Consider the following 15913-nt stretch of genomic DNA (forward strand, 5'->3'; position numbering starts at 1 on the left):
AAACACAGTAGGGCAGTATCACAAAATTTCAATGAAAATAAAGAAAAGACGAAGCAGACTAAACTCTTTGGTCCCATAACCTGCTGTATGTAAAATGTGTGCTATATCTTGGAAAATAAATAAATGTGACTCTGAATAACAAACATAATGATGCTTGTTTCCAACATTAGGGATGTTTTCCTAAAATTAAATCCGCTTCGTGTTTTCTTCCCTTGCCATGATACTAATGAGTATTGCGATACTAGTATCGTCCCAGCCCCAACTGAGAGATAGTAAAATGTGATATTAACCCATCCAGAAGATATGTCCTGATTAGCAAAGTTATCCAAGCATCAGCGAGGTAGCAGCAAGAGAGAGGGAGAGGAAAGGGTGGGGGGGTGGGACGGGAAAAGAGAGAGAAAGAGACAACAGTTAGAAACACTAGGCAGGGACAAAATGGTCACTCCATCATCCTCCCCTAAACAAACATATACAGACACAGAAATAGTGGGAGCACAGGAGCATCTGCAGTATGATCCCGTTTTCATTTCTAAACGTTCACAGACCACTTGTGCGGTTGTGTAAAAGTTGTATCAGTGGTCCCCCACCCACCTCCCAAAATCTACAGAACATATGATACACTAAGCATGCGTTGCCTGGGGCCAATTCAGTGAGGAGCAACATTCAGAGCATTGCAGATATAAATGCAAGGTGTAGAATAGAGAAACTGTAAAGAATCATGTCAGTTTCATATAACAAACATTTATCTGCAACATTTCACGTTGCGCTCCGATGAATAGCAGCTTCCTGTTCTCTATGGCTGAGAACATTGTGGCAGAGAGAGACAGGAGGCAGATTTCTGAGCAGCAGGCACTTTTAAATTCCAGGTAGCTCCATTGATTTCTCATTGTTGTAAGAGAATCTAAAGAATGATGCAAGCAACATTTAAAGACATCTCAATGCTATTCATGCAGGTGACATTATTCAATGAACTTAAACTACATTCTTTAAACAGCCACAAGGCCTTGGAAACATCCCCATTCTATTCCTAGAAATAGTATTAGATTCCTATCTATTAAATTGCCAAAAGGAATGTTGATTAAGGGAGTTCTGTGAGTGCACTGTCTTCCTAGCACAACAGATCCAGGCCCTACCTGGTCTCCTGCAGCCACTGGTGGAATGCATTGGCGTGCTGCGCAAACTCCTGCCGCAGCTTGTCATTCTCCTCCTGCCTCCTCTGCTCCTTCTGCAGCTCCAGCTCTCGTTCCTATACAGACAGAAAGGGATGGAGATGGATGAAGTGCTTCCCAGACATGATGCAGATCAAGACATCGGCCCCCAGAGGCCCTCATTGGTTCTGGACATAAGTAGAGCATTACAGTGGGGAATAGGACAACATGAGATGTGCATGTCCTCCTCACCAAGCCTGCTCCTCAGATACGTTAGTGCTGTATAGCCAATTCATATGGTCGTTGTCATGCCAATTGGTTGGTGATACAGCACAAACAAATCTGGGACCATGCTACCTCCCCCCTCTTCTCCCTTCTAACCTTGATGATCTTCTGCAGGTTCCTCCAGGTCTCTTCCAGGGCCTCCATAGTGAACCAGGTGTAGGGGTTGGACACCACCTGGTAGCTCTTGATCTGCCGGTCCAGCTCGGCCAGCTGGTTGAAGTCGGCCTGCGCCGAGCTCAGCGATGAGCGGAAGGCCTCGTGGGCGTCGCGCAGCGCCCGGATCTCCTCCAGCGAGTTGCAGCGCACCGGATCTGTCAAGTCCTCCTCAGCGTTCTCAAACCAGCTGTTGAAGGCCGACGCCTTCTTGGCAAAGGTCAGGAACAGGTCTTCCACCTGGAGACAGAAGCAAGATGGAATCGATGGAGGTAAGAGGTCCACATCCACTAAGGTTTTTGACTTCGTAGGTGAAGGATAGTCTGATATTCCTGTTCAAAATATGAACATTAATAACGATGATATCTATGAATAGTAGTCATGATATCCTCATCGTAAGCTAAATGACAATTATCCGTCATCATAGTCTTTACATACCTTCCTGAAGTGCTCCTGGGCCTCCAGCAGTTTCTTCTTGCGGGCCTGTGAGTTGTCGAGAAGCTGGTTCCAGCGCTTCATGAGGGCAGCGTGGCGCGCCTCGATGGCCTTGGACTGGACGTGCTTGGCCGCCAGCAGCTGGTCCTTGAGGGCCGTGATGTTGGTGATACCCTCCTGCTGGAAGGCCTGCAGCCCTGCGTCAAACGTCTCCTGTGGACCCGAAGGGGGAACATGAGGCATAGGAGAACGTGTCTAGCTTTCTTGCACAAAATGGCTGCCGTAGCATCATTCATTTGGGAGCTACATATTGCTACACAGTACCTGCTTAGTGAGCAAGGTCTGCACAGATGAGAGATCTCGTCCGTAGTCATCAGTCTTCAGGCTGTTCTCCTTCTCACCTGAACAAACAACCAGATAGTATAAATTCAGTGCTACACTTAAAAATTAAACAATGCTCTCATCTTTCTGGGAACACACGCAAAAATCATATTGCAACACCAAAGAATGTTGAAGCCTCATCCCCTAAACCTTCCCCCTTCTCAGGTCTCAAACCGTACCGATCCAGGACTCCACCACGTCAGCCTTCCAGTTGAACTGCAAGAAGGCAGAGTTCTCATCCAGCTTCGCTTTTCTCATTGCAGCGGCCCTCTCCAGCTCAGACACCTTGCCCCGCAGGGACGCCATCTTGGCTGAGATGCTGTCCACGTGGTGGTTGTTCTAATGGAGGGATGGACACAGGCAAAATATGCATTTAACTGTATGGGTGAATTGACAACAGCCAAGGTAAGTGGAAAATCATTGTAAAAGTTGGTATTTTTTGTGTGTGAACTATTGCTTAAACACTAATTCAGCTGGTACCGTATGAAGAGACGGAAAGGCTATTCATTTGATATACGACAACAGTATTGTCAGTGTTTACCTTCTTAATGAGCTCGTCTCCGTTGGAACACACGTCATTCACTCTGTCCCTGTGCACGGAGAAGTCAGTCTCAAACGCCTCATGCTTCTTCAACAGGCCCTGCACAGCAGCCAGGGTATCCCCGTAGTCTTCACTTCCCACCAGGTTCAGCTTCTCGTTAATCCAGGCTTCCTCCTCTTCAACATTCGCAACAAACTGCTGGTATTCCAGCGACTCCTCCAGCCTCTGTCCCCTGATCACACATACAAAAAAAAAAACATTATCAATGAATGCCTAAGATAATGGTGTTTCACCTGTGTGTGGTGTGCATGTTCATTTGTGTTTGTATCAGATTGTGCTGGGACGATACCAGTATTGCGATAGTATCAGAATGTGTGCGCGTTAGTCAGAATGTGTGTGTGTTAGTGTATGTGTATCAAAATGTACCTGTGTGTGTGTCCAGTCTCACCTTGCTGCAGCCAGGTCCTTCAGCTCCGTCCAGTGCTCCTCAAACTGGCCCAGCCTCTGCTCTATCTCCTCCTGGCCGATGGTGTTGTCCTGTCTCTTATACACATCTAGATGTGTATAAGAGACAGGTGTGTGTGTGTGTGTGTGTGTGTGTGTGTGTCAGAATGTATACGCGTGTCTGTGTTCCAAGTCTAACCTGGCTGCAGCCAGGTCCTTCAGCTCCATCCAGTGCTCCTCAAACTGGGCCAGCCTCTGCTCAATCTCATCCTGGCCGATGGTGTTGTCATCAGACAGCTTCTTCCCTGTGTCCTGCACAGACTGGATGGCCGGCTCATGGGCCCCCAACTCAGCCTCCAGCCTCTTGTGTTTCTTCCTCAGATTCTGCACTCCTGTCAAATCACGTCCATAGTCCTCCGAACTCACTAGCAATTTCTTTTCTCTGGATAGAGAACAGAGAGTGAAAGAGAGAGTGTTAGTAATCACAATGTCTCAACATCAAAAAAAAACTCAGACGTTGACTTGCATCCATTCCTCCACAACTCCAGGGTGCGTTCTTACTTGATCCAAGACTCCTCGTCGTCCAGGTCCCTGAAGAACTGGTGCAGGCGGTGCGACTCGTTGAGCTTTGCACGGCGGCCAGTGGCCATGCTCTTGATCTTGGCGAAGCGTCCATTGACGGCGTCGCGCTTGTCCTTAACTTGGGTGGGGTCGAAGGCCGTGCTGGCCGTCAGGCTGTCAGCCTGGCCGTTCAGGTCCTTCAGACGATCCTGTGGACGGACAGAAAGATGTTCAAACCAAAGCACTAGACTGAACTCAGTGGATGGCTTTGTACAAAAACATGCTTCATAAACTTGGAAGTTGTTCAACAGAGGACACTTGGTTTGGTTGCCATCGAAAGCTTTCAGTCCGAGGCAGCGTCACCTTTCAGCCAGTCTGCATATATAGGTGTGTAATCTGACAGATCCTTTAGTACATCAAGGCCCCCAGCTGAGCCCAGCATCAATCCCGGTTTGACAGAGATACGGGGACGTTGAATACATTACCTCATGAGCAGAGATGTCGGCTTCCAGAAGCTGGTGTTTCTTCAGCAGGTTGTTGACTGAGGCAAGGTCTTTGCCATAATCCTCAGAGGCAAGAAGGGCCTCGACCTACACAGAGAAAACAACAATTATTTTTTCCAAATCTAATCTCAGCCTCTTCTTTTGTTTTTGTTTTCCTACAGCACAGGTAGGCTAATGGGTTAACAAGTCAAATCCATTTAAATAAGAAAACTAAATAGCCTGACACAATCTCAGATCCAGAGGTGATGTTGCCTTTTTGGGTGTCTGTCCAGTACTTAATCTGTGCAGGTCTCAGATAAATCCTATTGAACATCAAGGTTTTCAGTACAGAATACACAATATCAGCATCTTTAACTTTGAGAATTGTGTGGTGGATGGAGATTTGAACTTAAGTGAAAGTAGTCTCATATTGACATCTAGAAAATATGTTTATTTTTTTCATTATTTTACCTCAGAGAGCCAGAAGTCAAAGTCCTTGATGCCAGTGTTGAAGTTCTGCTGCTTGTTGGCTTCTTTCAGCTTCTGGCTCTTCTCTGCCGACTTGTTCACCAGGAACTGCCACTGCTCGTCCAGAGCACCCAGACGCGACTGGTGAAACACACACCCAGGTTAGATACCCAGCTTTAGAACAATAGATGTTGAATGAGGCAAGAATCGGTTCACGTAGCTTGAATGCCATAGGAACAGTTAACATTCTGTCTGCAATGTTATCACCATATTTTTCTCAAAGGCTTTCATCCTTGAAGTGGCATTGTAGAAGTACATTTAAACTCAGTTTTTCAAAATTACTGACATTTAATCCTAGTTAAGATTCTCTGTCTTAGGTCAGTTAGGATCACCACTATTTTAAGAATGTGAAATGTCAGAATAATAGTAGAGAGAATGATTTATTTCAGCTTTTATTTCTTTCATCACATTCCCAGTGGGAAGTTTACATACTCTCAATTCGTATTTGGTAGCATTGCCTTTAAATTGTCAACTTGGGTCAAACATTTCAGGTAGCCTTCCACAAGCTTCCCACAATAAGTTGGGTGAATTTTGGCCCATTCCTCCTGACAGAGCTGGTGTAACTGAGTCAGGTTTGTAGGCTTCCTTGCTCTCACACGCTTTATCAGTTCTGCCCACAAATTTTATATAGGATTGAGGTCATGGCTTTGTGATGGTCACTCCAATACCTTGACTTTGTCATTAAACCATTTTGCCACAACTTTGGAAGTATGCTTGGGGTCATTGTCCATTTGGAAGACCCATTTGCGACCAAGCTTTAACTTCCTGACTAATGGCTTGATGTGTTGCTTCAATATATCCACATAATTTTCCATCCTCATGATGCCATCTATTTTATGAAGTGCACCAGTCCCTCCTGCAGAAAAGCACCCTCACAACATGATGCTGCCACCCCCGTGCTTCATGGGATGGTGTTCTTCGGCTTGCAAGCATCACCCTTTTTCTTCCAAACATAATAATGGTTATTATGGCCAAACAGTTCTATTTTTGTTTCATCAGACCAGAGGACATTTTACATTTACATTTAAGTCATTTAGCAGACGCTCTTATCCAGAGCGACTTACAAGTACATACATTCATAGTTTTTTTGTACTGGACATTTCTCCAAAAAGTACGATCTTTGTCCCCATGTGCAGTTGCAAACCGTAGTCTGGCTTTTTTATAGCGGTTTTGGAGCAGTGGCTTCTTCCTTGCTGAGTGGCTTCTCAGGTTGTCGTAGTAAGACTCATTTTACTGTGGATATAGATACTTTTGTACCGGTTTCCTCCAGCATCTTCACAAGGTCCTTTGCTGTTGTTCTGGGATTGATTTGCACTTTTCGCACCAAAGTACGTTCATCTCTAGGAGACACAACGCGTCTCCTTCCTGAGCGGTATGACGGCTGCGTGGTCCCATGCTGTTTATACTTGCGTATTATTGTTTGTACAGATGAAGGTGGTACCTTCAGGCGTTTGGAAATTGCTCCCATCGCTCCCAACCAGACTTGTGGAGGTCTACAACTTTTCTTCTGAGGTCTTGACTGATTTCTTTTTATTTTCCCATGATGTCAAGGAAAGTAGGCCTTGAACTACATCCACAGGTACATCTCCAATTGACTAAAATGATGTCAATTAGCCTATCAGAAGCTTCTAAAGCCATGACATCATTTTCTGGAATTTTCCAAGCTGTTTAAAGGCACAGTCAACTTAGTGTATGTAAACTTCTGACCCACTGGAATTGTGATACAGTTAATTATAAGTGAAGTAATCTGTCTGTAAACAATTGTTGGAAAAATTACTTGTGTCATGCACACAGTAGGTGTCCTATCCGACTTGCCAAAACTATAGTTTGTTAACAAGAAATTTGTGGAGTGGTTGAAAAATGAGTTTTAATGACTCCAACCTAAGTGTATGTAAACTTCCAACTTCAACTGTATGTAAATATGTTTTGTGTATGTATTGTAACAAGTATGAAGTGTATGTATAATAACAAGTATGATTAAAGACAGAGTGTGTGTACCTGAACCGCATCCTCACTGCCGGAGCAGGCCCCTCTATGGATGAGGGCGTTGCCAGTGTCGATAACCCCACGGATGCGGTCTGCGTTGGCATGCAACTCCGCCTCGAAGGCCTGGTGCTTCTGGTGCTTACTCTGAGCTCAGGCAGGGGAAGGGGAGAGAGAGCAGGAGTGAGAACTATGGGAGGCAGTGGGTTGGTGGTGGATGGGTGACATCTCCCTTAGATTGTGTGAAAACACAATCCGGTAGGCTACTTAGAAATAATGTGTTGGTAAGGGTTGATGTACAATTTGAAAATAAGGAGGCTGAGTACATGTATATATATTAGAATGGCACTTTTATAAGTGGCAGTCATTTTTCATGCATGTTTGTGTTTGGACAGTAAATGTCTCCTAACTTGGTGCTATTGTTGATGGATATATACACACATAAATACACTAAGTCTACATCCAGGAGATGACTGCAGGACAAAATCCACACAGAAGGTGAGGTCATAAAAAAAGAAGATGAGGTCACAAATGTGAAATTCAGACACCACCAAATGAGGACAGACAATGTGTCGGACTGACTTCTACAAGACAAGACACACCAAGGTGACAAACACAAAATGGAGTTGGAACAGACCCACAACGGGGCCACAACAAATTTTACTTTTCAAGAGTACCTAGAAGAGGTCAGGGTCTTTTCAAAACTCGTTCCACAATGTTTTTACACACCGAGAGAGAGCAAACAATAAAAACCTTATGCGAGGTGTCTGAGCTAGGGCTGTGGCGATCATGGAATTGTCAGCCGGTGATTGTCAAGCAAATAACTGGTCGGTCTCACGGTAATTGACCATTGTTAATTAAACACATTTAGCATCTCCTGGCTTCCACACATAGCCTACAAGCCATTTTTAAAAAGTAAAAAAAATCCATGTAATATAGCCTATACCTTCACAATAAATCCATTATTTATTTTAGACAGGTCTAGAGAAGCATGATATGAAGAAAATGTGGTCTGTCAGAATAAAAGAATAGCATACTCTGAGTTGTCCTTATGTTAGAACCTGTGTCTATGCCAAATGGCTGCGGGCTATACTAGTTAATTTAGCAGACAAGATTAACTTATAATTGCATGGCATTATTTAATAGTATGAAGAATACAATTGAACAATGCTGAATAAAATATAAATATTTTCTTCAAACGATTTGAGGGAGTGCGCATATGAGGCTATTCTGTGTTGAGAGGTCAACAAAGAAATAGGTACTCCTATATGCTTAATTTAGAGTTATTAATGTAACTTTAGTTGTTCTACAAACGTTGGGCTATAATGTTTTCATTTTTAATACATTGTAAGGCGATTGTAAGGCGACTAATGATGATTTGAAAAAAGTTGCTTGAAAGGCATGAGCCCTGCAATGCGCACCTCGTAGTAGGCTATAAGCGTGAATGTTCCATTAATGGAAAACACCATTATCAAAAGTGACCGCAAATGCAATTATGCATGTATTGCTTTTATTATAAAAGGTGCATTTTAATGGTGAAAATTATTTTCCCCAAACTTGAAACTCCCGCGCTGCTTATGTATGCCAGTTAGGCTCTACACCCCTTGTAAAGTGGATTAATGTGCTTAATTTTAAAGAAGTTATTTGGCCACTTTAGTTGTGATACAAACCTTATTAAAACATATAGGCCTATGGGCTAGGCTACATGAGGTGTACGACTATGATTAGAAAAAGGCATTGTTTCTTACGCTGGGCATCATTCACAAGTGATAATATATAATTAACAAGTGATTGTCTGATTGGTGACAATATTAGCTTTTTCTTGATTTAATCTTGTCTTTACATATAGTAAATAATATATGAGACATTGGACCATTATCGTGCACCTGTATGGAAACAGGGCAGCGGGAAAAAGACATGTCATCTATGCACTTAAATAGCAAATGGAGGACACTTTTCCCTGTGGTTTATTTTCATGCCAGACAGGTAGGCTATACTCCTGTTGTAAATATAAGCAATGTGCTTAATATTAGGAAAGTTGAGAAATAAATATGGTAGGCCTAGCCTATAGAAAGCTGATGGGATCCTCCTTTTTTTAGTAGACTGTTTTCTCACGCAATTGCATAGCCTATAGAAATGTTACACAACATGAGCTCAAAGTGTTTGATTAGATTTTCGATAACATTTGCATTGATGTCAGAGTGATTAGAGGGACAATAGAGTGCTGAGTACCAGGCAGTAGCAAGTTTGGTAGGCTACTAATGACCATCAGCAGAATCAGAGCTTGGAGAAGAAGCCTTATTACTGTGACTAAACGGTCATGTGGAATTTGACCGCAACAGTCCTTGTCTGAGCTATCCTTGATGTTTGATAGATCTTTGGCAATACTTATTTTACGGCTAAAGTATGGTTTTTGTTCACAACCATGGCTGCTGCTAGCATACATATCTCTATGATTGTCTCTACATTAGGTACAATAAGGCAAGGCACAACAATTCTAAGCTGGAGGTCTCCTCTCGATCAGGTCAATGTATTTGATACACTACAGATTTGCTAAATTCAAATTTACATTGCAGTTTTGATAGATGGAAGCCGCTTTTTTTTTTTAACACTAAACGTTTTATGAAATTATATATCAAGTTTCTGTTATATTAAGATCAGAACATGTTTAGACATTTCTCAAGATTTATAGGAATATTTAAACAAAAGCAACAATATGTGGAGCGTGTTTGAAGATGACCATACCTCAAACAAGCAAAAAAAGAAAGAAAACCACAAAATATGGAAGCCACGACCAGCAACTACACAAAGTGACATTTGCTAAAATGATAACAGAACTACAGTCATGTACAAACATGTGCGTTGATGGCAGAAGATGGGGGGGGGGATGAACACATGAATGAAACCCATACAAAAAAGAAGCAGGCACTCGCGAGTGCGGAGGAACATGGAAAATAGACAGATGGGATGGCGTTCTACATCAAACAAGGCAACAGACGTGGACATATAACAGGAAACCTACTTTGGATGTTAGTTTAGCTGACACTATTCAACTTACCAGCAGCTTCGACAGCTATAAACAAGACAATAAAACAGAGGAGAGATTCAGTCCCATATAGACACAACACATGGGGTTGGTTCAGTAGTCACAGGAGTAGAAGTAGTAGTCATTGTTAACAAGGAGCAACAAGACATTAAACTGCAGTATTAAAATCACTGGCAAGTTAGATGTCATTCGACGTATATTAACAAACCCTCACACAAAATTGGTTAACCATCTATTGAAACAAAAATACAATGAATTAAGTCATTTGATCGTGATCTATTGAACAGGTCAAAGTGTTTCATCCGACAAGAAAGTCTTGACAGGCTAGGTAAAAATTAACCCTAACCACTGCCAGAGGGTCAGATATGTGTTATCCTACTAATGGGTATGGGGCAGTAGGGTAAACTGACCTTAAATATGTGGATAGGGGCAGCCCATTGAGATGGTTAGAGGGCGTACTTCCCATGGTAAAAGTCTTCCATGGAGCTGCCCATGCTTATCATTGCCTTTTTTGGCATTTGTGCCCTCTATGTGGCAGCATGCTCAAACCTTTAAGGGTGGAGCCCTGAGTTGCTGCTAGCCAATCCTGTACCTGGATGTTGGTGGGGTCCTTATAGGACTCATCTGTAGCTGTCTGCAGCTTCTCGCTGATCCAGGCCTCTATCTCGTCCACGTCGCGGCTGAACTGCTGCAGCGTCTGGGACTCGCCCAGCTTGGAGCGCTTCTCAATCATCTGAGCCTTCAGACGGCGCCACCTACAGGCCGGGAGGACAAACACTTAAGACTGGAGCAACAACGAACAGGCAGACAGTTACACACAAAGATGCCCACAAAGTCACACACACGGTCATCAAAAAGAGAAAGACTGACCTGTCCAGGACTTCATTGCGACGGTTGAATATCTCTGGTTTGGCATAATGATCCGCGCCAACCAGCTGGTCTGCAAAGGACTGCAGAGCAGCGATCTTCTCCTCCTGCACGTTGATGGCCTTGTCAAAGTCCTCGTGTTTCTTGATGAGAGCCTCCACGCTGTCCAGGGAGTCACCCTTGTCGTCGCTGGCCAGGAAGGCCTCGCGAGCCGCCATCCAGTTCTCAGCCTGTTCACAGTCACGGTTGAACAGCTGAGGGAGGAGAGCAGAGAAAAGAGAGAGGTTATTCACTGGCAGTGGATGTTGTATAGAGGCTAGTAATTGTTGTCATGACCTGTTGAGTGTGGTAAAAAAAAAAAAAAAATGTGGGTTGGTAGACACACACAATAGATTAGGCCTTGTTCAAAAGGTGTCAGATCTGGTGCAACGGAACATACACTTATGAGGACACAGAAACATGTCCTTGAGTTCAAATGGCCAAAAGCCACTGAGACAAGACGTTTGGTTTTGGAAGGATTCGTCTGGTACTCTTAAATGTGCCAGAAGCAAAGATCAGCAAGAGGAGGTTTCTAAGAGGGGGTTTCTAAGATAGTGTGTGCCTGCGTTTATACCTGGAGCTCCAGGCACTGGTCGAGCATCATTCGTCTCTGCACCCAGGCCTTCTCCAGGTCTGCCCTCTCGTGGTCCAAGGCCTCCAGCTTCTGCTGGATCTCAGGGCTGGCGTAGTGGCCGCGCGCCAACAGCTGCTGGCCAAACTGCTCAAAGGCCTGGAAGGTGCCCGCACGGGCGTCGATCTCAGTACGGTGCTCCTGGAGAGAAGACGGGGAGGGTAAGAAGGTGTATTTGATGGACGAGAACTTTGTGTATGTTGATATGTGAGATCAGACTTATCTGGTGTCCATAAGGAGACAGTGGATGGACGGTACCAGTGCAGTGTGTGTAGAGGCAGTACCTGGTGTCTCTCTAGCAGGGCCTCAGCCCCGGTCACGTCCTTGGCCAGCTCTTCTGAGGACACCAGGCCTCGGATGCCGTTGATCCAGGACATGAGGTCCCTGAAGTCGGAGAGGAAGCGCTGCAGGTCGTGGGAGTTGCCTAGCTTATCCTTTCGCTGGTCGGCGCGCCCCACCAGGCTGCTCCAGGCCGTATTGAGCTCTGTGCACTTCTCCTGGATGTCGTCCACCGCCTCCGGGTGGGACTGGATCAGACGCTCCGCTGTCTCCCCCAGGGAGTTCACCTGGAACCGGAAGGAAAAGGGTCAGTATCGTCTCTAAACAGCAGAGCAACGAAAGTGTGTGACTGTGTGTGTGTGTGTTTGAGAGACCGACTGTGTTCCCTCTCACCTTATCTCCCAGGGCGGCCAGGTCTCTCTCAAAGCCCTCGTGTTTGCGCTGAAGGGCCTGAACGCTGGCCAGGTCGTGGCCATAGTTGTCTGTGTTCAGCGCTTGGTTCTTCTCCTCGATCCACTCCTTGGTCTCATCCGCATCCCTGAGGACAACAAAAAGCAGCCATTTCAATTTTGACTCAACACCAGCCATTTTGTTTCATGTGCGTTGTAATATTGAAATCCACCCACTGTTTCTTGCTCTCAACTGTGTGTGTGTGTGTGTGTACCTGTGGAACCTCTGCACTTCGTGGGCACTGCCCAGCATGTTGCTCCTCTCCTCGGCCAGCTGCTGCAGGGATCTCCAGCGGTTGTTCAGCTCCTACAAACACACCCCCGGAAATGTATCACCCAATCACAGAGCTAGATGGAGCTTCGCCAGGAGTCAATCACTCCCATGAGGCCTCTACCCAGGTTTCTGGAACCCAGTGCTCCAATTTAGCTGATTCAAATTGAGGGAATGTTTTAATGTATTGATAAGTTTTAATGTATTGATGGTTGTATATCCTCCAGGTTAGGATAAATTCCATTTGAACTCAATAAATGAAAAATATATATATTTCATTTATTAGTTGAATATGAACTCGTTTGCTTTGACAGTTAGAATGGAGCCCAATCCTGGTAATCTTGACTTAAACTGATATCAGTGGTGAATATCAATCGTGAATCAGTGAAAGTGCTCAAAGATTCAGTTTGTGCTCTACGTGTTTGACAGAGAGACTGACGTAAAAGGAGGGTGTTGAACACAGATGAGGGGTTGGTGACGAGGAAGAAGGTAAGTCAGACAGGGAGAGGGATGCATAGTGATGAGAACACACAAAATGGAGAAACAAATGACAACAAAATGCTAGGATTACAAAGATGGTGTTGAGGCATATTTCAATGCCTTTTTGTAACAGCCATCCTTCCTTCTGAAAACAAATAACAATGGTTAAAGAAGAGGGGGATGAGACAAATGAAAACCGGAACGAGGGACAAGGCCATTCAATGACATCGGTCACATGATTAGAACAAAAAACGATGTAAGGAGTGTGGACACGGAGACCAGACCAGGACGATGTGCAAGACAATGGAACTACAGGACGACAACGAACGCACGGCAAGACCACAATGAGACTGTTGATGGAAGGGTTTAGTCTCCCGAATAAACACGATGCAGGTATGAGACGAGCCAGGAGGACATAATGCAAGGGTGGAGGAGGAGGTGGGATCAGGGGCGGGACAGATGGAGTGGTCTTTAAAAATCTTACCTTGATAGTATTAAAGTTAGCCGTCGTTTGAACAGCCAAGCGTACATTCTACAATCAAAGATGAAAAAACCAGATCAGAAAGGAGGGAGGAGGGGAAAAGGGGGGAGGAGGGAAGGAGGATTTGGACAATAACAGAAAACACCACACCAGTCACCATGTTAGCGCAGCAGGGAGGTAAAAGCTGCCCATGTCTTTACACGGTTGCCCAAGAGACAACCGGCACCATCACCATGGCAATAGAAGACCAGCAGAACCTGAAGTGGACACTGACCCCTAAAGTGGACACTGACCCCTAAATTGGAAACTGACCCCTAAAGTGGAAACTGACCCCTAAAGTGGAAACTGACCCCCAACGTCGACTGCTACACATACAGTGCACTGGGTAATATGGACATTTATGTGCAGGGTGTGTCCATAGAGAGCCATATAATAAATACTGTTCTAATTCTATTTATATGGGTGAGTCAACATGTCTGCTTTGGTCTTTTCAGGCTGCTTTACATTTAAAAATGACCTGATTTTGAGGAATAATGTTTACCCTAATGAGTAAACAGCTAGTAAGTAAACAGAGTAGCTACTTAACAGTGGAGTACAGCTACTCTGTCTTTTATGAACTGGGTGGTTCGAGCCCTGAATCCTGATTGGCTGACAGCCGTGGTATATCAGACTGTAGACCACGTGTATGACAAAACATGTAATTAGAGCAGTAAAAATACATTGGTAACCAGTTTATAATAGCAATAAGGCACCTCAGGGGTTTGTGGTATATGGCCAATAAACAACGGGCTGTATCCAGGCACTCCGTGTTGCGTCTTACATAAGAACAGCCATACCTAAGAACAGCCATATACCACACCCCCTCAGGCCTTATTGTTTAAGTAAACTTGTAGATAGAATGGCGAGTACCACTGCCAGGTCTTCCATTCGTTTGTCTCTTGTTTGTGTTAACAAATACATCTTACATTAACTGATGTAAGCTCCTATGAACAAGGCTGAGTTAGTGGCCATGATTTAGGTCCATTCAAATAGTTTTGACTCCCACTGTGTCAAAACCCACAATACAGTTCAATCATGCTCAGGTTCATATGACAAGTCCAGATTGACAGGCTGCTGCATGCTGTCCAATCTTAGCAGTTGATATCTGTTATGGACTAAAACAACATTAAAATAAGGTTGGGACACAAAATGTTTTGTTTGGAAGCACATGAAATCATGTTGATTGGTCATGTTGTCAGAAGACGAGCGTCTTACCTTCCATGGAGAGGCATTCTTGTTATCAGCCTCATCCTGTTGGAACAAAGAGCGGAATTTGGGTTGACGTTGATGGCACATCTATACATTTTGATTGCATTAACTTTCCTTACCAGTATAATGTATTGCAACTGTGAAATTGTCTTACCTGGCCAGGAGCAGATCCCAGCATCACTTGTTCCTAGAGAGAGGAGAGAAAGAGAGAGAAGACGAGAGAAATGTTGCCGTAAGCTGAAGTTAATACATTTGATTTGTTTCAAATAATGTACCAAATTATTTTTACAAATCCTCATAACATTCACTCCATATGCTTTTATCATTGACCTCTAATATGAAAAGTATTTAATATCTCCGCAGTGGTTGGCTACACCATCCTACCTGAGCTTGGACCATGGTTGCCTCCTCGGCCATCAGGCCCTCAGACTCCAGCTCAGACGCCACCTTGTTGATGTCCCTCAGACGAGACTCATTGGCCTTCAGGTCCTGGTAGTCAAACAGACAGAAGACAAGACAGTCAACACAAAACTCATACCAGTATTCACCAATGTACTGGGTGAGATGGGACAGCATAGATTAGAAGAACTGAGTAAGTATAATGCACACATTGCTCCTGTGCTTGAACATGATTTTTAAATGCTTCTTAGTCCAGTAAGTAATCTAGTGTCCTTCTCCTACTCCTGGCGGCCATGTTGTGTGCGGCATACCTTCTGGAAGTCGTCAAACTTCTTCTGCAGCACCTCCACCTGCTCCAGGTCGGAGCCCACCTCCTCATTGGTGAGGGCTCCCTCCTTCTCGTTAATCCACTGCTGTAGTTCGTTGGCTTCGCGGAACAGCATGAACTTCTTGCAGCTCTTCTCCAGCATGTCCTTGCGCTTCTCGCCCAGCTCCTGGAGAGTTCCGTACCTAAAAATACAGGATAAAGGCTTTCAGAATTCCCTGTGGGGGGAGACTGGGTAGTGGAAATAACGTAGAAGTGTCAATACATGATGATTTACAGGGAGAACTGAGAGCACTAGGGTTGTTGCCAAAATTATATTTCAATTTGGATTAATAATTGAGCAAATCTTTAAATACCGGTAGACCTGCAGGGTCAGCCCTAAAGTGCACACCTCTCCACTGTGATAACTGATGTGTGGTGAGCTTTCTGGCGCAGCACAAATTGGCTGCCATGGCAT

At 44.5% G+C, this 15913-nt stretch overlaps 1 protein-coding gene across 12 annotated transcripts in view; it reads right to left on the minus strand.

Moving 5' to 3' along the window:
* The window catches only part of sptan1 (spectrin alpha, non-erythrocytic 1), a 51766-nt gene that overhangs the window by 5210 nt on the left and 30643 nt on the right, over positions 1–15913 (minus strand). For 6 of the 12 annotated variants that reach the window (XM_024146414.2, XM_024146417.2, XM_024146412.2 and 3 more), the window contains 24 exons: positions 15443–15641; positions 15117–15221; positions 14887–14919; positions 14739–14774; positions 13488–13535; positions 12468–12559; positions 12197–12341; positions 11809–12090; positions 11468–11665; positions 10858–11108; positions 10580–10742; positions 10000–10014; positions 6957–7088; positions 4902–5039; positions 4434–4538; positions 3949–4157; positions 3587–3829; positions 2944–3175; positions 2582–2741; positions 2346–2422; positions 2025–2234; positions 1530–1826; positions 1134–1246; positions 291–308 (listed from right to left, as the gene is read on the minus strand). In XM_024146414.2, the coding sequence (XP_024002182.1) occupies positions 291–308; positions 1134–1246; positions 1530–1826; positions 2025–2234; positions 2346–2422; positions 2582–2741; positions 2944–3175; positions 3587–3829; positions 3949–4157; positions 4434–4538; positions 4902–5039; positions 6957–7088; positions 10000–10014; positions 10580–10742; positions 10858–11108; positions 11468–11665; positions 11809–12090; positions 12197–12341; positions 12468–12559; positions 13488–13535; positions 14739–14774; positions 14887–14919; positions 15117–15221; positions 15443–15641 (3501 nt within the window). The remainder of the gene's footprint in view (positions 1–290; positions 309–1133; positions 1247–1529; positions 1827–2024; positions 2235–2345; positions 2423–2581; positions 2742–2943; positions 3176–3586; positions 3830–3948; positions 4158–4433; positions 4539–4901; positions 5040–6956; positions 7089–9999; positions 10015–10579; positions 10743–10857; positions 11109–11467; positions 11666–11808; positions 12091–12196; positions 12342–12467; positions 12560–13487; positions 13536–14738; positions 14775–14886; positions 14920–15116; positions 15222–15442; positions 15642–15913) is intronic. The other 6 variants (XM_024146413.2, XM_024146421.2, XM_024146419.2 and 3 more) reach the window with 3 other exon arrangements.

The sequence above is a fragment of the Salvelinus sp. IW2-2015 genome, unplaced genomic scaffold (assembly GCF_002910315.2).
Source record: "Salvelinus sp. IW2-2015 unplaced genomic scaffold, ASM291031v2 Un_scaffold16393, whole genome shotgun sequence".
In the NCBI taxonomy this organism is placed as follows: Eukaryota; Metazoa; Chordata; class Actinopteri; order Salmoniformes; family Salmonidae; genus Salvelinus; species Salvelinus sp. IW2-2015.